The following is a 20,000-nucleotide window of genomic DNA, read 5'->3' on the forward strand; positions in this document are numbered from 1 at the left end:
AACCATCCAGTGTCCAGGCGTGTCCTGTGGATGGGGGTTTGGTCATTCTGGAGGAGACCCACTCCCATCAGAAACGGTTCAGCACCACAGCACAAAGCTGATCGCTCAGGGCGGCTTTGTGTGTAGTGGTGTTTACCTCATTCTCTAAAGGCGTGAATGGAGCAGAACCACACTAGGCTAATCCACACCACACCGTAACACATCGGTCAGGGCTCTTCTCTGTAAGAAACCAGCACCTTGGTCTCGGCTTCTTTTCACATCTGCAACACATCCCCTCGTCCTCGTGTTGGGAACAGGATGAAAAATGACTCATCTAACCACGTGACTGATTTTCACAGCTCATTTGACTGCTGGCAGATTCTTAACACCACTATACAGCCAAGCATGCTTTTCATATGTATAGATCATTTCCTCCGGCCAAAATAACAGGTCGGCTTGCTCTGTCCACCGCTTTTATACGTGACGTTAAGTGACTGGGATGTTTATCGCTGAAATAGATTAGGTAACCCGTCTCAGTGGAACCACATGTTTTCAGTGTGCTTCATGCATCTGTTCCCTGTCTTCTTTGAAACAGAACAAGGCGACTTGGTGTTGGGTGGTGTTCTTCATTAACAAAACTCAGCATCTCAACATGTTGACTGCTTAAGTTCTTAAGTTCTAAGTAAAAGCTCTCCATGCTTTTCCCAGTTGCCACGGGCAACCTAGTTTTTTGTTTTTTTTTTAAATTATTTTAACAGAGAACCTTTTTTGTTTCAGCGTGCTGATTCAGTAGGTCAAGAGAGTTCAAACAGTGACTGGTTCAGAGGCTTTGCTGTCACAGCTCATGGAAAATTCGGATTTCCGGTTTCGTCCTGCTGTCACAGGTCTGGGACATGAATGCAGCCGGACGACGCTGGACGGATCACTTTTCCAGAGGTGTTTGTTTTGATGTTTGGTCTAAATTTGAGGGTGCCGACCGAGACCGAGCGTGGTGCTGTACGTTCACTGTATGTTTTAACATATGGATTTTCTGCCCTCGCTCACTGACTTCCGCAAAATACCAAAATAAAACTCTAGCAAAGCAGAGCCTCACGTTTGCAAAGTAAGGACAATAGGAGATAAAGTCACACTCAGAATGAACATCCCAGGCCTGTCAGTCTGTCACAGCTGCTAGAAAGATCAATGTCTAATTCAAACTCTCAGCAAGAGAGGAAATGAGATATCTCGACCCGTCAAGTGACTGGCAGTACATGTTATCATGACCATTTCCTAATTGCCTCGGTGAATCACAGCCGTCAGCAAAAAACAAGACTGCACAGACATGCAGTCATTTTGACAGGAGAATCACAACTGCAGTCACACTCTCTGCACCAGTAACAAACCAAATCCATGCTAGTCACTCAGGTTCCCAAACAAACCAAATCCATGCTAGTCACTAAAGTTCCCAAACAAACCAAAGCCATGCTAGTCACTCAAGTTCCCAAACAAACCAAAGCCATGCTAGTCACTCAGGTTCCCAAACAAACCAAAGCCATGCTAGTCACTCAAGTTCCCATCACAGCCGCCAAGACACTGTGTGCTAAAATCTAGGTGCTAAAATCTGAGACAAAAGAGGGCAAATCCTAATTCTATCCTCATATATCTAACTCAACCCTTATATATCTAATTCAATCCTTATATATCGAATTCTGTCCTCATATATCTAATTCAATCCTTATATATCCAATTCTATCCTCATATATATAACTCAATCCTTATATATCCAATTCTATCCTCATATATCTAACTCAATTCTTATATATCAAATTCTATCCTCATATATCTAACTCAATCCTTATATATCTAATTCTATCTTCTTATATCTAACTCAATCCTTATATATCCAATTCTATCCTCATATATCTAACTCAATCGTTATATATCAAATTCTATCCTCATATATCTAACTCAATCGTTATAAATCCAGTTCTATCTTCATATATCTAACTCAATCCTTATATATCAAATTCTATCTTCATATATCTAACTCAATCCTTATATATCCAATTCTGTTCTCATATATCTAATTCAATCCTTATCTATCTAAGTCTATCTTCATATATCTAATTCAACCCATATATATCTAATTCTATCCTTATATATCTAATTCTACTCTGCCATATCAAGCAAATCTCAGTAGTTCCAGTGACTGTCCTCTAAGACTCTTCAGTCCCTCATTTTCTTTTCTGTCTCTTTGTCCTTCATCACTGAATGGAGTGTTTACATGAAACTCTGGTACAGACTTGGTAAGGAGGCTCTCTCCAGACTAAAGTTCTTACTCGGTTCCCATGAGTCAATAAGAAAGGAGGAGAAACGGGAACCAGTCAAATAAAAATTCGTACACATTTATCTGGGGCCCGGTCCCACTCCACTGTTCCCACTCCACACTCACCATTACAGAGAAGACCAGAGCCACGATGTTGACTGGGTAGGCAGGGCAGAAGCAGGTGAGGATGGTGAGCCACAGGTAGTTTTGGAGGGGTGGCGGGGAGGCGTCAGCGTCCCAGCTGTGCTCCAGATCGGCGCTCCCGTGTAGGGATCTCTTCATGTCTGAGTACATGGCTTCAGGTACCGTGAGTCCGGACATGAAAACAAACAGGAGAAAAGAAAAGAAAAGAAAAGAAAAGAAAAAACCCTGGGAGATCAGGCAGCGCTGCAGCACGAGACAGAGAGTGAAGGCCAGAGAAGACTGACTGAGGATCAGAGAAGACTGACTGAGGGTCAGAGAAGACTGACTGAGGATCAGAGAAGACTGACTGAGGGTCAGAGAAGGAGAGAGAGAGAGAGATGAGGAACTGGAAAAGTACAGATGGGAAACTACGAGGCAGAGCAGGCGACCCTGGCCAAGAGATCAGTAAACAAGGTCTGGAGATGACCTGATTAACACAGAGAGAGAGTGAAAAATCATACCCAACACGCCCCCCAGGCAACAGGGAGGGCGAGGGGGGGGGGGGGGGGGGAGGGGGTCCTAAGGGTATATTGGGAACTGGTGAGGTGACCAGTCCCTCCCCCTTCCCATGAATGCAGGAGGGTGTGTGTGTGTGGCTAGAGGCCTCTCCTGATTTTGAGAACACGCACACATTCGAGTGTATTTGCTATACATTCCTTATTCCACACTGATACCCATAAGGCACCCTGAAAAACCAGACCAAGAATAATCCAGAACTGTGTGAGACACCGTCAGGGACTGTTCTCAGAAAGGTGTTTGTGAGTGCATGTGTGTGTGCCTGCCTGTGCATATGTGTGTATATGTATATGTGTGTCCTCTGTATGCGTGTATGTATGTGTGTGTGTATCTGTGCGTATGTGTGTTTGTGTGCATGTTTGTCTAGGTGTGTGTGTATCTGTGTGTGTTTGTGTGTAGGCATGTACATGTGTGTGTGTGTGTGTGAGTGCGTCTGCCTGTGCATATGTGTATATATGTGTGTGTATCTGTGCATGCATGTATATATGTGTGTGTGTATCTGCGTGTGTGTGCCTGTGTGTGCATATGTGTGTATAGGTGTGAGTGTATCTGTGTGTGGGCTAAGACAACGCACCACACAATGAGACCAGACTGTGTTCTTTAGTCTGCAGCAAATATATAAAACACACTTTTACCAGAAAATACTGCACCATCTCTACACAGAACACAGTGTCACAAACAGACGCATCAGTGGAATGTTTTCAAATAATTTATTAGGAATTTTAAATTTGAAAATATTCAGAGGAGAAAAAAAATTAACAACAAAAAAAATACATAGTGTGGGGTTTGCCGGGGTGAGTGAAATGAGATTATTTCCTTACAGCATCATCACAGACCGCACTGGTACCCAAACCTCACCCTCTCCTCCCTTTTCAGTTTCATCCAACAAACTCAACCTTTCCAGTTTTCTCCCTGACCTAACAGCTCCCCCTCATCCCCAAACCCTTACAAATGATCAACACAAGCCAGAAAGGTGTATTGTTAAAAAAAAAAAAAAAAAAAAAAAGAAAGAAAGAAAGAAAGAGAAACAATTCGCTGAGTCATTATTGAGGAGGGGTTAAAACGGGTCAGGAAAAATATAGTTTCTTTTCTTTCTGAAAATAATTCTTAATGCCACGTAATCGCCCGTTATATTTTACACTGCCGTCTCACAGCAGAATCATTATTACTTGAGATAAAAAATAACTTATTGCTTTTTTTTTGTTGGTTAAATAGTTACAGTGTTTGTCGAGCAGTAGTTTGATGGGGGTTGCTCCTGTCAGTCAGAGAAGATACTCTCAGTGTTCCGTTAAAACAGTGGAGTGTGTGTGTGTCTGTGTGTGTGTGTCTACGTGTGTGTGTGTGTGTGTGTCTACGTGTGTGTGTGTGCGCGTGTATCTATGTGCATGTGTGTGTTTAATTGGAAGACTGTCTTTTAGATATCATTATGATTAGGACCAAAACTGAGAGACATAACAGAGTTCATGGCTAGTCTCTCTAGAGTGGAACACGGAACAGTCTACAATCGCTTGTGTTCTTCCCAGACTGCAGATTTTTCCAAAAATGCCACGGACAAACTGGAATACCCGTCTGCTGAACTGACAGGAACAATGTTTTCAGTACCAAGGTGGCGGTTAAAATGTGAAATGTAAACTACCATTGTGAGAGTTCATACTTCAGCCTTTGTCTGCACACACGCGCGCACGCACACACACACACACACTAACCAAAAAGATACATGTGCGCTCCTTCAGCATACATACAAACACACATTGAGAACGAAAAGAGAGAGAAGAGAAAGGACAGGTCAGAACATGGATACAACGGCGCTCTCCAAATCCATCGCTTTGTTACTATGTCCTTCATTTTCTTCACATGATGGTAAGTACCATAAACAACAAACAAACAAACAAACAACCAAAAAAAAGACAAAGAACTTTACAATAAAAGAAAATCGCGCAAAAATATATAATTTTTCCCCCAATAAAGAAAAAAAGCAACCCCCCCCCCCACCCCAATGTGTCCATTGAAAAATGAATGTAAGCCCAAAATTACGTTTCCTCTTCCACAAAAAAAAACCCAAAACAGTTTCTCTGTGCTTCAGGGAACGTTAAAGTATTGAATGAGTAACACCACACAGTCCCTCATCATACACATGCATCTAATATGCGTTTCAATTTACCGTGTCACAAACTCCAAACTGGAGCGAAAGCCAAACGTCATTCCTCTGTATTCCATCAGTTTAGAGTTGAACCTCACGAATGATGAAAAAAGTTACCCTATCGAAGTGCAGATTCATCTAGGCCTTTTCCCAAGAACAGTTAAAATTCAGTTTCAGAGGAAAATGAGACTTAAAAACCCTACACAGAAAAGAGTGCAAATACCGTGGTCTGCTCAAACAGCCCATAATAATCCTGTTCCTGTTTTTTTATTTCTTTTAAAAAAACCTCAATGATACAATAGTTTGATGGGGTGACACAAGCTGTAAGTCCAGGAAATACAGCAAGTGAACTGGTAAAAAAAGCGTGTTTCGTTTATAAAGTCTGTCGCTGGGCATTCGTTTATAAAGCCCGTTACTGGTCTTCTGTTTATAAAGCCTGTCGCTGCTTTCACTGAAGCAGCCACAGCTAACGAGACTCCAGTTTATATTCATAACAAGAACTCGATAAAAAATGCTGACCAAATGTCTCTTCTTTTCTTTTTGTTTTAAACTGCGTAAACACATACCTATTTGGTAAACTTTATCCAGCCAATTCAACATCGTCTGGTGCCGTGGCTTAAAACTAGCCACGGTTCACGGTATTTCAGTCAACCAATTAAAAAGCTCTTCTAAACCAGCCAGTGGAGGAGATGTGTCCTCAGCCTGGCATCAGCCAATTAAAAAAGAGCCCCCCCACCGCCCCCCCCAAAAGTCCCGCCCCCCTACCCCTGTCCGTAATGCCGCCGTAAAGTGTCCCGCCCCCAGCCCCGAACACACCCCGCCCCTTCAGCCCAGTCGTATGTACAGTACTATACAAGAAGAAACAAAATGTTTTTTAAACCAATTACAGAAGAGAAAAAAAAAAATCTCGAAACATCTCTTCCTCAAACTTATCACTAATAATAAGAATCTTACAAATGTGGTTTAAAAACGACCAAAATACACATTTAGGATTGTTTCCTGGGTTCTGTGTTTTAGCTGTTGATTTGTTTTGTTTTAGTTTTGTTTCGTTTCGTGTGTGAGAAAAGAATTTCTTTTCCACGCATTTGTTCGTCTTTCGTTTGACTCCGTAAAGAGTCCTGTGGTGAAGAGGGGACCCAAACACTGTGAAACGCTTCAGCGCTGGAAGCCCACCCTTACTTCCATTCTCTGTCCCCTCAGGAGCAGTTTCAATATCAGCTTGGTTTGATTTCAGTCATAAAGCACAACCTCCACAAAATATAAAACCAGACAATGTTAAACGTTGCATTTAAATTAAACTCCTCAAATGAAAAGCAAAAAAAACAAAAAAAAAAAAGAAAAAACTTCTAATACAATCAAAAATCCTTCTTTTGTCAAATCTTTTTTTTTTCTTTTTCTTTTTTTTTCCTTTTTTTTTTGTGTTGTCCGAGAGACAGGTAGACAGCACTTAGCGAAAGAGCATTCACAGGATCCTTGTGAAATGCTATGTAACAGACGACAACATGAGAAAATACATGAGCTGAGAGAGAGAAGCACTGTTAGTACAGGAAACAGGAGATGACAGAGAAACAGAAAGAGAGAGAGATAAAGACAGAAGGACAGAAAACATCTTCAGTTGGTGGGTAGAGTCAGGGGAGACCTGCAGCAGCCAATCGGATCGTGCCTGGATGGGGCACACAGCAGTTTGGTTGGCTTATTAGCAGGGATCACTCCGCCTACGTTCAATGTTGATTGGACATCTCTCAGTGGTAGCCATTGGTAAAGGCAGTAGCAATCAATGGACCCTGAGGAGAAGAGGCAGAAAAATTATGACAATTATATGAAGCCAAAGATGGGTGTTTTGTTATGTGTTTTAAGTCATGAAGACTATAAATCTATATCTATATGTGTGCGTGCTTGTGTGTGTGTGTGTGTATGTGTGTGAGTGTGTGTGCATGTGTGTGTGTGCTTGTGTGTGTGAGAGAGAGAAACAGGGTGCATCTTCTTACCCCTAGTCCATGTCCAAACCCTGTGCTGGGGGCGGGGCTAGCTGCACTGATATAGCTGCTCACTCCTGAATCCTGATTGGCTGCTGCATACAGGTCTGCCATTGGCCCAGGACTGCTAGTCCCCAGAAATCCAGCAGTACGTGAAGGGGTAGAGCCTGAGAGAGAGAGAGAGAGAGAGAGAGAGAGAGCAAGAGAGAGAGAGAGAGAGAGCAAGAGAGAGAGAGAGAGCAAGAGAGAGAGAGAGAGAGAGAGAGAGAGAGAGAGAGAGAGAGAGAGCAAGAGAGAGAGCAAGAGAGAGAGAGAGAGAGAGCAAGAGAGAGAGAGAGAGCAAGAGAGAGAGAGAGAGAGAGAGAGAAAGAGAGAGAGAGAGAGAAACAGAAAGACTTTACAAACACATCTGTAATCACTCCACCAAACAGTTCATGATGTCAACACACAGAGACACAAACACACACAGAGACACAAACACACACAGAACAGATGGAATCAAACAGCTCATGTTTTCAGATACCAGACATGAAAATGTGAATAATTAAAAAAAACATGACATTCAAAACATCAGTTATCACTGAAGCATGATCTGAAATTTTGGGGACAGAACCATGCTGAAGCTGAAAACATGGATAGCATGTAATCCAGTGTGCCTCAAGACAGCCCATTTCAGCTGTAACCCAGCAGTAGCTGCTAATCTAGTGATCGCTGATGTCCCCGACTGGTCAACACAATCAGTTACGCGTGTCATTAGCTGCAGTTAGCGCTGGGTTAGCAGAACGGGGCAAAGTCAGTCCCATCTCAGATTCCCCTGGGATGTCACACACACACAGTTCAGATTGTGATGTCACATGCTTCAGCGTGTCATTTCCTGTACCTCTGACCACTGCTGCTGCCGCCGCGGCCGCCGCCATGGGCCCGTAGGCTGCCGTCAGTGGAATGGCTAGAGAGAGAGAGAGAGAGAGAGAGAGGGAGAGGGATGACGGGACAGATTCAGATATTCCCACAGGTACAGGCAACTTTAATTTCAATGCACATACACCACACACAGAAAAAAAAAACAAAAAAAAAACAAACAGTCAACCCCCTTCAGCTGCACAAATCAAACGACCTCATCCTCTCAGACTCCTCCTGTCTCCCAGCGTCCAGCCCTGGCCAGCCTGGACGCTTCGCAAAGCTCCTCACAGCCACATGGATGGAGTGATTTGAGGGGTAGCTTTTGTAAGTGTGTGTATGTGTGTGTTTGTGCACATCTTAGTACAACAGTATATTCTAAAGCCCTAATGGAATAGTACTTCAGACCCCCCCTAACCCCAATCTCCACTCTACCCTCAATGTCCCTCACTGTATGTCACAGTCTCTGTTTAATTCTCTTTACATTTCACTGTATGTCACAGTCTCTGTTTAATTCTCTTCACATTTCACTCTATGTCACAGTCTCTGTTTAATTCTCTTCACATTTCACTGTATGTCACAGTCTCTGTTTAATTCTCTTCACATTTCACTCTATGTCACAGTCTCTGTTTAATTCTCTTCACATTTCACTGTAGGTCACAGTCTCTGTTTAACTCTCTTCACATTTCACTGTATGTCACAGTCTCTGTTTAACTCTCTTCACATTTCACTGTATGTCACAGTCTCTGTTTAACTCTCTTCACATTTCACTGTATGTCACAGTCTCTGTTTAACTCTCTTCACATTTCACTGTATGTCACAGTCTCTGTTTAATTCTCTTCATATTTCACTGTAGGTCACAGTCTCTGTTTAACTCTCTTCACATTTCACTGTATGTCACAGTCTCTGTTTAACTCTCTTCACATTTCACTGTATGTCACAGTTTCTGTTTAACTCTCTTCACATTTAAGAGGCGCATTCTGTGTTCACATTCTCATCTACTCAGGCTCAGACTTCAGTGTTTAATCCCAGTTTGTTTAATTTAATCCCAGTTTGTTTAATCCCAGTTCAGATTCACATACTACACACTGGAACCATATTCTTGCCATTTCCTGATTTATTAGTGTGTAATAAGTGGGACAAGATCCATTTTAACTGATCTGTACTTTATATAACCTTTTTTACTAACAGAAAATTCAATTCTATTATCATTTGTAAATCCACTAGTTCTTATGTAATCTATTTACAGAGATTTAAAAAACTTGCGTGAGGAACCACTCTCTGTTGTAATAGCGTAAGTTGGCTGAGCTACTTGTCAGGTTTGGCTTCATATGCAGACTTTGTGAGCAGGACAGTGACGAGGTTTGAACAGCAGGGGGCGACAGCGAGGGCACAGGCCTCAGACAGAGAGCTGCTTGTAAACCTCAGAAGAGAAACTGACCTGTGATCTCAGGGGGATGGGAGGTGGTCAGAAGGGGAGTCCTCTCTAAATGGAATTCTAGAACAGAAACGTCAAAAGAGCGTTTTGTAAATACACACACCATTCGCAAAGCCAGGGACAGCATACAAACACTTACTCTCTCTCTCACACACACCAGCACACACACACACACGCACACCAGCACACACACCAGCACACACACACGCACGCACACACACACACACACACATACACACACGCGCACACACACACACACACACACACACATACACACCAGCACACGCAAGCACACCTACACATTTAGTTGAACACACATACACACACACACATACACTTCTACCATGAATGGCCGCTTTTAAAACACATCATCTATAAGCAGGATTGAGTTGAAACATACAGTCATACACGTGCACAAACACACACACACACACACACACTAGCAAGCAACTTACAGCAAGAAGTAGCTGCTACACAGGTGAAGGACAGGGAAAGAAGGAATGAGAAGGAAAGAAAAAAGAGACAGACAGGAGAAAGAGAGAAAGAGAAAGAGAGAGAGAAAGAAAGAGAGAGGCAGAGAGAGAGAGAGAGTGAAAAAGAGAGAGGAGGAAAGAGGAAGGGACCCACAGGAGGACAGACACAAAGGAGAAGCAGAAGGAGAGAAAACAGGGAGGGGTTGGTTAGATTAGTCGAGTGATGGAGGCAGCATTTACAGCACAGACAGTGGATCTACAGAGGGAGGGGGGAGGGGAGAGGGGGGTGAAAACACCACAGGGAACTGGTTACAGGAGTTACAGATCACGCTTAGAGGGAGGAGACAGGATGGGGCGGGGAGTCAAACCCCCAGAGAAAATGTCTTTCTTAAGACACTTCCCAAAATTATTTTACAAAGCCTAACAAACCCACTGACACACTGGCTAAGTTATCACTCCATGAAATCTACAAGCAGCTGTAGACTTCGCTCTGTGTGTGTTTGTGTGTGTGTGTGTGTGTTTGAAAACACTAGGTGATTCTATGCTATAAGGAGCGTAAGTTTCACCCTGAATGTGAGTGCCCTCTACATAAGACAAATCTGAGGATTCTACAGGCTACCGATATTCATCTTGTGCTGAAATATTGTGTCAAAATGATTTCCTACAGACATTTCTAAAGCACATTTCTTCAGGACCTCCTCATCACCACACTGGGAGAGGTTTGGGTTGCACTGCTTGGTCCATCACTTGTCTCACTACAGTATCTCCTCTCATTCTCAACAGCCAATCACGAGCTGGTGCCCGTAAAGCCACGCCCTCCCTGCAAGATATGTTGTCATTTCTCTAAATCGTTAGCTGGAGCCCTGTTTGGGGTGCGGTGAGGAGGCGGGACTTACCAGGGAACTGGTAGGTGTAACCGGGCGTGATCCCGGTGTAGCCACGACTGGCGTAAGTGGTCGCCTGGAATCCTGGGTAACCTGTGGACAGGAAAGAGGCGAATGATCGCGCACCTGCACGGACATGTTACAAACCCTAACACGAACAGAGCGGAACATTATCTGTGGGTTACGCTTCATTTAGTGTTGTTTACATTGCCAGCAAATGACGTCTTCTTCAGACACAACAAAAACCTAGATCCTAAATCCTAGAAATCTTAAAATGATGGAGAGGGGACAGTTTCGAGGTTGTACTGTTTGTGCATTCGTTTTGTTAGGGCTGTGTTTTTTGGTTTTTTGTTTAAGAGTATGTGAGGCAGCTGAAGTCCCCGGCTGTGTCCCAGTCCTCCTCAGTACTCCCCTTCCCCTTGTGACATTGCTCTCTTTATTAGCAGGATAAAAGGCAGTTTTGATGAGAACTCAGTAAGGCATTCATGTAATGTTTGCTTGGTTTTGCTCCTGTTGGAGCTTTAGTAACCCAAGGCAGAGGAGTCATGTAAGAGAATCAGGACCTGGCCCAGTCATTTACACACTTCAGATATTTATTGCCACGTGGTCTCTTCATACTGTCTAACAAGTTTTTCCAATCAGAAACCATGTGCTTGAGTTACACACACGCACACACAGAGACCAGTATTTCCTATAAAACCCCATTTAAAAAGTTTACAATGCCTCTTCACAGTAGCATAGTGTCTGGCAACTCAAATGAAAGACTGTTCCCTTTCATCTCCACTAGGGGGAGCAGGATTGTCACTGAATGCAGGGAGTGCTCTTGTTCTGCTGAGCTGTGTTTCAGTACTGGGTCGATAAAGGATCAGACCCGTGAGAGAGAACTGGAGAGCTTCTACAGGTTTAGATTGAAACTTTGATTGTTGCCTTGTTTCTGGACAATAATCGCTTTTGTCAACGTGTTTACTCGAAGCCAACCGGCGACTGACTGAAGAGACCTAAGTCATCCGCAGTCTATGACGTTTTCGAAAGGACGAACACACTTAAGACTTTTCTTTGAGGAAGCAATCTGATTTGCATGTGTGCGTCTGTGTGTAAGAGACGCTTTTCTTCACAGTCATGATTATTAAACGTGTCAGGTTGTTCTTCAAAGCCTGATGACTAAACCTGCATTTGGTCTTCCTCTCCAGCAGGCCAATCACAATCACACTGGTCTGGACTTCGCTGTGCGGTGTTTGCACTATAGATATATTTTTGTTTGTTTGTTTTATAGTCATTCTGTACTGCCTGTCCAGCGTCTCTGTTACATTCTCTCATTAATCTATTATATGATCATATTATCATGTCTATGAGAGCCAGCAAGATAAGCATCTCATTTCATGTTCATTTCAAGTATAAACTTGAATTAAAATGAAATAAACTGAATAACTATACTCTCTGAGCTGTTTTTCTATAAGCACTGACTCTCAGTTCCTCTCTAGAATGACTCCCCTCTCGTTCGGGCAGGCTACGGATAAGTCCACGCTGTCCGGGCAGTCGTACGGGTTTTGTGGGAGACGGCTGTGACAAAGTGTTGTTTGTGGTGATGCGGGTTGTGTGTATTTGTTCTCTGTGTCTGTGGGTCGTTCCTGACGTTCCTTTGACGTTCCCTCCCTTACCCAGCATGCCGATTCCCAACATGAACGCATCCATTCCGTAAGGCATGACCCGGGAACGCCCTCTGGCCGAGCCGGTCGGTGACATCACTTCCTTTGGCTGGGCTTTCTTACATTCCACCTTCACAAGACAGAAAACAAAACCATCTTTAAAGTTTCTCAGCAATAAAAAAAAAAAACCCTCAAACGCCCATATTCCCACAGGGTTCCTGTCACATTCATATTGACAGGCACTGGCTGTCACTATGGTAACATGCAAACAAGGTTCGCCTGGTCCGCAAAACTCACCATTTTGTTGTTGATCTCGTGGAAATGGATTTCACACACCTTCTCCACCACGTCTTCATTCTCAAAGGTCACAAAACCGAAGCCTAAAGAGCAGATTCCAAAAACACATGAGCATACCTGGTACGGTAGAGATGCAAACGAACGCAGAGATACATAAATACAAAGAAGAGCAGCATAACAAACAAAGGACTTTGTTAAATTACGACTCAGACATGTCGCATTTATTTACTGGCATACTGGAGATATGGAAACCATTTACCTTCTCTCTCTCTCTCTCTCTCTGTCACTTCACCTCATTTTGTGGTAGCTGTTGCTCTCTCTCACCTCACTTCATCTGTTGCTAGGCGACCCCACCCTACCTCAGTAACTCCCTTTCACCTGTTCAGAGCTTACCTGCTCCAAAGCCCCGCCCCTTTTTCCCTTATCCCTGCCTGATCAGCTGTCACCTCTCCTTTAGTCCAAACCCATAATCTTCACAATCTCTTTAAGCAAAGGTTGGGCCACACACTTTATCTCTCTCTCTCTCTTTCTCTTTCTGGTAACCCAAAGTGGATTCAGTCAGGCTGCCAAGGAGATGTTGTCTTGGAGGATTTTAAAGAGGGTTTAACCCAAGACCCAGTGAACCAGCTCACCAGAGAGGCAAATGTCTGAACCCTGCCTCAACTGAACCAACAGGGCTGCCCATATAAAGACCAAGTAAAACAGGACTGGAGGCCGACCCATGATCAGTGAAAAATAAAATACACACACATACACAAGCCCTGGTCAAACACGCTGGTTTGTCAGGTGTGTTTGTGGATGTTCACTAGCATGTGGTCATGTGGTCTCACCTCTGTGTCTGTTGGTGGTTTTGTCAAACATGAGCATGGCATCATCAACCTGCAAAAGAAACAGAGAGAGAGAAAGAAGAAGAAGGAGAGAGAGAGAGGGAGAGAGAGAGAGGGGGATGAGCTGAGACACACCACACTATCACACAGCATGAAGTCCTATTGTCCTCCCTCAGAGCAGGAGACAGGGCCAACAGATGGGGGGGGGGGGGAGAGAGAGAGAGAGAGAGAGAGAGAGAGAGAGAGAGAGAGAGAGAGAGAGAGAGTGGGGACCAGGGGAGGGGGCGACGGGACCAGAGGAGGGGGTGAGACAGGTGACAAAAGAGAAGGGGAGAGAGAAGGCAGAGGACAGAGGAGATGAGAGACAGAGAGTAAGTGAATGAGTGAGTGAGAGAGAGAAAGAGAGAGAGAGAGAGAGAGAGAGAGAGAGAAAGAGAGAGAGAGAGAGGGAGAGAGATGGGGATGAGAGTGAAACCAGAGAACTGGAGAAAGGGGGGAAAAAATGGAAACAGGCCATCTTTTCTGTGGGAAGTTAAACAGTGTTGAATGTCTCTTACAGAGCGTTTGGGAAAAGGGGTGATAGCCCCTGTCTCTTTTCACTAACTCTGTGTCCCGTTCACCCCCCCCCCCCTTTTCTCCTCTTCCCCTCTCTACAAACTTTACTATTTCCATAGAGACCTTGTAAAGAATTTCAATTAGAAGAATGTACCCCCCCCCCTCCCCCCAGCTCAGTGAATAGAGCAGAGGACTGTGAGTGTGCTACAGAGGGAGGGAATGAGAGAGATGAGGAGTGTGAAAAAAGCAAGTGAAAAAATAAACTTGAATAGAAGGAGAGAGAGAGAAAGAGGGAGAGAGAAAGAGAGAGAGAGAGAAAGGGAGGGAGAGAGAGAGAGAGAGAGAGAGAGAGAGAGAGAGAGAGAGAGAGAGAGAGAGAGAGAGGGGGAGAGATTCATTTTCATGGAAAGAGGGAGCAGAGATTTCCATAGGTGTGGAGAACAAGCAGCGTGGACAGAGTGTCAGAGAGAGAGAGAGAGACAGAGAGAGAGAGAAATGAGGGACATGGAGTGATGGGGGGAGGGGGTGGATTTGTCAACACGCACTCCTCTCACTCTTCCTGTCCCTAAGCTTTTCTTCCTTCTCACTCTCTCTCCCTCTCTTTCCCCCTCTCTCTGCACCCATGCCCTATTCATCCTGTCCTCTCTCTCTCTCTCCACTGTAAGAACATTTCCACCATAAGCCCTCCCTTCCCACTGGAAGGACTGGATTTACAGTCATAGCTACCAGTTAGCGGCCTGAATGACATCTGAACATATTAGACTTCTTATTTCACTGAACACTGCAGAACAGTGTCAATACTGGAGAATCATCTCTCTCATCATTCGCTAACTGCTGGAATTACAGCCGACCACTGCCCGTTTAAGGCAACGAACTCTGCACAGAAAATGAAGCGTGTTTGAACTGAATGCATTTCGATATTCTAACTCACGTTGGCAATGACTGTAAACAATATCAAATTTTTTCTCGAAGATGACTGCGTGTAGTTTTATCTCCCTCTTTCTTGGCTGGTGTTTTATAGCCCAGAAGGTCAGTCTGAGACGGCTGGACGTTTTCTTTGCCACCTGGTTAAATGACCATGTGAAAGGTCAGAGACCCGTCACTCTCGACGTGCTCTGATCCACTGCCGTCTCAAACTCTGACATTTAAACATAACACCCCCTTCTCTCTCCCTTCCACTGCTGCACTCCCTCCCTTATGCCCTTCATTCAGTTTTATTCTCTTCTCCCTACCCTTCGCTTTTCCAAACTGAATGACACAGCAAAGTCAGAGACAAGATAGCCGTCAGAACAGCTGCGCTAGAAGGTCGTGTTGTTAGCATTATCACTGCATTAATAGAAACAGGGGGGTATGGTAGCATTAACGTAACGCGAACAGGACCTGTGTAAATGTGTTGCTTTATCAAGAACAAGACTGTATCTATAGATTATATTAGAGTATATATATGGAAACGTCAGAATAGGTTAACGTAGCTAAATGTCAGTTAATTGTTGTTAAGTACACAGCAGCAACAAGCTAGCGTCAAAAATAACTTCACATGTAAACACAGTTATGAATCAGCGTAAGCATACTATTCTGTGGAAATGTCACTAGTCACTAAGACACTGGTCTCAGTCTTTAAACTGACACATCGAAATACCACTGTGAATTTAGCTATCGCGCTGTGTTACATGTCAAACACAATTAGGTGACAAAAATCAGCAGAGCGTGCAAAATGTAATGTTAAAACGTACGAAGTAGTTTTCAATTCTACATCCATACTGTCCCTATGTGTACAACGGTCGAATAAAACCGACAATTATGTCCAAATGCTTACAGTCAGTCGATTACTTTTTAATGTTTTTATCAGGACGGAGCCGAGATATTATCAGTGGAGAACCGTTATCAACGCAATTATCACAGTATTCATCCCGTCACACTCCTTTTTCAAACTTTCCATCTCTCTCTCTCTCCCTCTCACTTACTCTCATATCTGTGTCCCTCCCTCTTTCCAAACGGGACAACACACAAAGGGTCCAGTGAAGCTCTCTAATCGACAGTTCTTATGGATGACTGGAAACCAACTTTTCCAGTCTGGCCTTTCCCTACTCTCTCTCTCTCTCTCTCTCTCTCTCTCTCTCAATCCATTGTTGAAAGGAGGAGTTGCTGGTCGACCCTGCACTTTGCCCCTGTCAGGGCTGATGGTATTCTAGCCATTTTGGATTGTTTTTCTTCAGACCAGGACAATAGTGAGCTAAGAGTTTTCCTGCACGGGTACTGGGCAGACGCACCGTGTTGACAGGCCTCTTAACGGTGACCTGTCCAGTCAAAGTCAGCCTGTCAGAAACCCTCATAAAAAAAAAAAAAACCCACCAGACAAAGAGTGTGTATGGTCCACTGTCTGTGAAGACTGTTTTGATGGTTAGTCCAGTGGAACATTCAGACGAGATGTGAGGGGAGTCAGCCTTTAATCTTTTTTGTTTATTTACTATATCTTCCCAACTAATGTTTATTTGTGTCGAACACCAGACAGCTCCATTTTTCTCTCTCTCATGAAGCTCTTTATTCTTTTTTTTCCCCTTTGTTTTCTTTTTACGGTTAGAGTCTTCCATATCCACCACTCTCCCTGGGTATTTTTGTTTTTTTGTTTTTCAGTTTTAAGGGCAAGAGAACACAGCGTTCACAGGTTTCTCACTGTTCTGTCCACTCTTCACCTTTCTTTGGGATAAATCCTCCTTTTCAAACAACTTAAGAGTTAACAGCTCAACTAGTCTGTGTGTGTGTGTGTGTGTGTGCCTGCACTGACCATTGATCGTTAGCCCATCTGTATTATTATTACACTGGCGACAAGCCACACACACACACACACACACACACACACACACACAGACCCTGCTGAATTACACTGGGACAATGGTGAAGCAGGTCACCGTGGTAACGTGCTGGAGTGGGGCAGGGGTGAGAGTGTGGAGAGCAGGAACAGCAGCTGTTCCATCAGCTTAGTTAAGATTCTGAGACCCCACCCCCTACTCACCACCACTTGCTCTCTCTCTCTCTCTCTCTCCATCAAACTTTTCTTTTTCTTTCTCTCCATCATTATGTATTCCTTTGAGGGATTGAGCCGTGGAGATCTCTCTTTCTCTCTCTGTTCCTTTTCTTACCCAGGACAACAACTTGTCATCCACTTTCTTCACCTTGCACCTGTCTCTCCATCCCTCCATTTTGTCCTGATCATCGACGCTTTAGAACTACTCTCCCTCCACCGGTCAGTGTCTTCTTCATTCTCTCTCTCTTGTCCACATCCTCCTTCCCCCTTTCCACCCCCCCCCCTCAAAAAACACCCCCTCCCTAACTCCCTCCGCTCATGACCTGTCTGTTTCTTTCTTAGACGTGAAAGGCGAGGTCAGTTACATTACGACAACACCGCTCACACTTTTCACAAACGTCCTCCATTTTGTTCAAATTATGAGCCTTTTTAAAATGAACAATACCGTTTTGCTCTGTTTAAAGTGGGGGAAGAAAGCCCTTCAGAAGCAGCCGTCACAGACAGTAAAAATCTGTTTACCTTTCCAAACTGGTCAAAATATTCTTTCACGTCTTCAATCGTGGTGTTTACTGACAGACCTCCAACAAAGATCTTCTTTGTTCTGGTCACCAACTAAAAACACAAGAAAAGAAAAGTGTTTACATGAATCAGACATGTTTTATAACAGGACGAGGGTTGGGGATTGAGCATTAGGTCGCTTCTAGCAGTGGTGTGTTAGCATAAAATGCACTGACCATGTGGGACATATCTTTTGCATTTAAATTATTCTTGTCAGTACTGCAATGGTAGAGCCATGCTAATGTACGTCTGTGCGTGTGTATGTGTGTGTGTGCATGTGTGTGTTTGCGGGTGTGTGTGTGAGTGTGCGTGTGTGTGTGTATGTGTGTCTCAGGAAAGGCCAGGTCATTCCTACCCACATTATGGGTTGAGGGGTTACCTCACTAGTACTTAAGAGAAGGAGGTCTTCTCTGTGTGTGTGTGTGTGTGTGTGTGTGTGTGCATGTGTGTGTGTGTGTGACATAAGCATGAGTAATCCGAACGTGCTTGATAAGAAATGACAGGTGTGACGTCAGGTTGGCCTGAGGACTTAACCCCGACAGAGATGCCACTCACCTTAGGCTGAGCTCTCCGTGGGAACGCCACTTTTGGGTCAATCTGGCCGAGAGAGGGAGAGAGAGAGAGGGAGAGAGAGAGAGAGAGGGTAGAGAATTAGAGAAGATAAAAGAGGGAAATTGGCATAGGTTTGAAGATCACCAACTAACGCTAGCAAAAGAGTTTTAGTCTAGTCTCCAGATTCTAGGTTAGTCTTCAGATTCTTACAAGTGCATACAGCTCACACTTAATATGACAGGGGTTCTGGCTGCGTGTGTGTGTGTGTGTGTGTGATCTGAAGGGGGGGGCGGAGGGTCAGGTATTGTTTTTTCTTTAAAAGAAAAAACAACACAGCACCAGATACTACTCTGATTCTAATATTCACTTAGAGTGTAATCATTACCAATTTAAGATTACAAATTCCCAATACAATGAGTTTTCTTCATTAAAAATATGGATTAAATTCAATCTGGTAACAATTAATATTAAGACATCAAACCTCAGTAAATCAATACAAATTCTCATGTTGAAAATGTGAGTTGTACTAAATAAAACATTTTCCAACTGGACAAATCCTCAGAAATATTCACTTAGGAATTATCCAGAATTCCGAAGTCTGTAAGGAATCATGTGACTCCTCCAGTCACAGGGAAAATGGCTCCATCACTGAATGTGCCAAGAGAAGAGGGGGGGGGGGGGGGGGGGGGCAAAACCAACTTCATCTGTCTGCCCCCACAGAACGAGAAAAGGAAAAAGAACGGGAAACGCACAAGAAAATCTAAACAACAAACAAAAACACTGCCTCTAGACAAACACGGTGCTTTTTCTGGGTATTCTTCTCCACTTGTCATAGACACAGACAGCATTAAAATGTAACAGAGGTAGTCAGTGCGCGTGTGCGTGTGTGTGTGTGTGTTGTTTCTGTCAGTTCCACCTGACTTGTAGAGCAGGCTTTTGTGCCAGGAAAATGCACAAAAAAAAACAAAAAAAAAAAAGCAACAACAAAAAGGAAAACCTCAAGATGTCCGACCTGCCTCTCTGCCCATAGCATGGTCACAACCCAGTCATGAAAAATGAAAGAGAAAAGGAAACAAACCCTTCATCCACTTGAAAGCAAAACCTATTATTCTCAATTTATGTGCACACACACACTGTATAATAGTAAATAATATAAGTATTACTTCATAAAGATAGTTATGACACTATACTCCATTTTCATGAATCCTTTTTGAAAGTGTCTGGAGTTTGCATTAGAATTCTCTGTGGTAATTTGTAACTCCAGTTTGTAACTCCACTAAAATAGTTAATTCACAGTAAATCAGTCCTCGTTTCTCCTTCATATTAAGAGATCAGTGTGTTTGGTTATGACAATGATTGGAACACATATTATACCTCATAATACAGGGAAACAAACCTTTTTTTTTTTTAATCACGGTAAATTATTACACATGAAATAAAACCAATCAAAGCACTAAAATGGAAAAGCTTTCAAAATTATTTTGAACAAAGACACTTGAGTTGTTTTTTTCTAATAGCGTATATTGGGTAAATGGAAGCACAAACCAGTGTTTTGACAGTAAATAAATCTCAGATAGTGTATTAACAGAAACACAATTTGATGCTTACTTTGGGACATATTAAGACCTCCCCCGAAATATCTCACTGACATCTTCTAGGGGGGGTCATGCATCAGGGTACTGATATCTTTTTTTTGGGGTGGGGGCATCTGGCTACTGTGCCCTCTGTGACCAGATTCGTCTCTGCCCA

The 20,000-nt window shown here is 43.5% G+C and overlaps 2 protein-coding genes across 4 annotated transcripts in view; both read right to left on the reverse strand.

The window, feature by feature from the left end:
- Positions 1-2,578, reverse strand: part of LOC115818937 (transmembrane protein 233) — a 5,265-nt gene extending 2,687 nt beyond the window's left edge. Inside the window, exon 1 of the mRNA XM_030782448.1 lies at positions 2,411-2,578. Coding sequence (XP_030638308.1) covers positions 2,411-2,578 — 168 coding nt within the window. The remainder of the gene's footprint in view (positions 1-2,410) is intronic.
- Positions 2,579-6,842: 4,264 nt separating this feature from the next.
- msi1a (musashi RNA binding protein 1a) overlaps positions 6,843-20,000 on the reverse strand; it is a 20,741-nt gene continuing 7,583 nt past the window's right edge. The window contains exons 5-14 of one of the 3 annotated variants that reach the window (XM_030775687.1): positions 18,255-18,296; positions 17,661-17,753; positions 13,565-13,613; positions 12,735-12,817; positions 12,450-12,567; positions 10,804-10,884; positions 9,438-9,494; positions 7,980-8,045; positions 7,112-7,266; positions 6,843-6,907 (exon numbers count right to left, since the gene is read on the reverse strand). In XM_030775687.1, coding sequence (XP_030631547.1) covers positions 6,866-6,907; positions 7,112-7,266; positions 7,980-8,045; positions 9,438-9,494; positions 10,804-10,884; positions 12,450-12,567; positions 12,735-12,817; positions 13,565-13,613; positions 17,661-17,753; positions 18,255-18,296 — 786 coding nt within the window. In that variant the 3' untranslated portion in view covers positions 6,843-6,865. Of the gene's footprint in view, positions 6,908-7,111; positions 7,270-7,943; positions 8,046-9,437; positions 9,495-10,803; positions 10,885-12,449; positions 12,568-12,734; positions 12,818-13,564; positions 13,614-17,660; positions 17,754-18,254; positions 18,297-20,000 lie in introns of all 3 variants that reach the window. The other 2 variants (XM_030775679.1, XM_030775696.1) reach the window with 2 other exon arrangements.

This window comes from Chanos chanos, chromosome 1, assembly GCF_902362185.1.
Source record: "Chanos chanos chromosome 1, fChaCha1.1, whole genome shotgun sequence".
Lineage (NCBI taxonomy): Eukaryota > Metazoa > Chordata > Actinopteri > Gonorynchiformes > Chanidae > Chanos > Chanos chanos.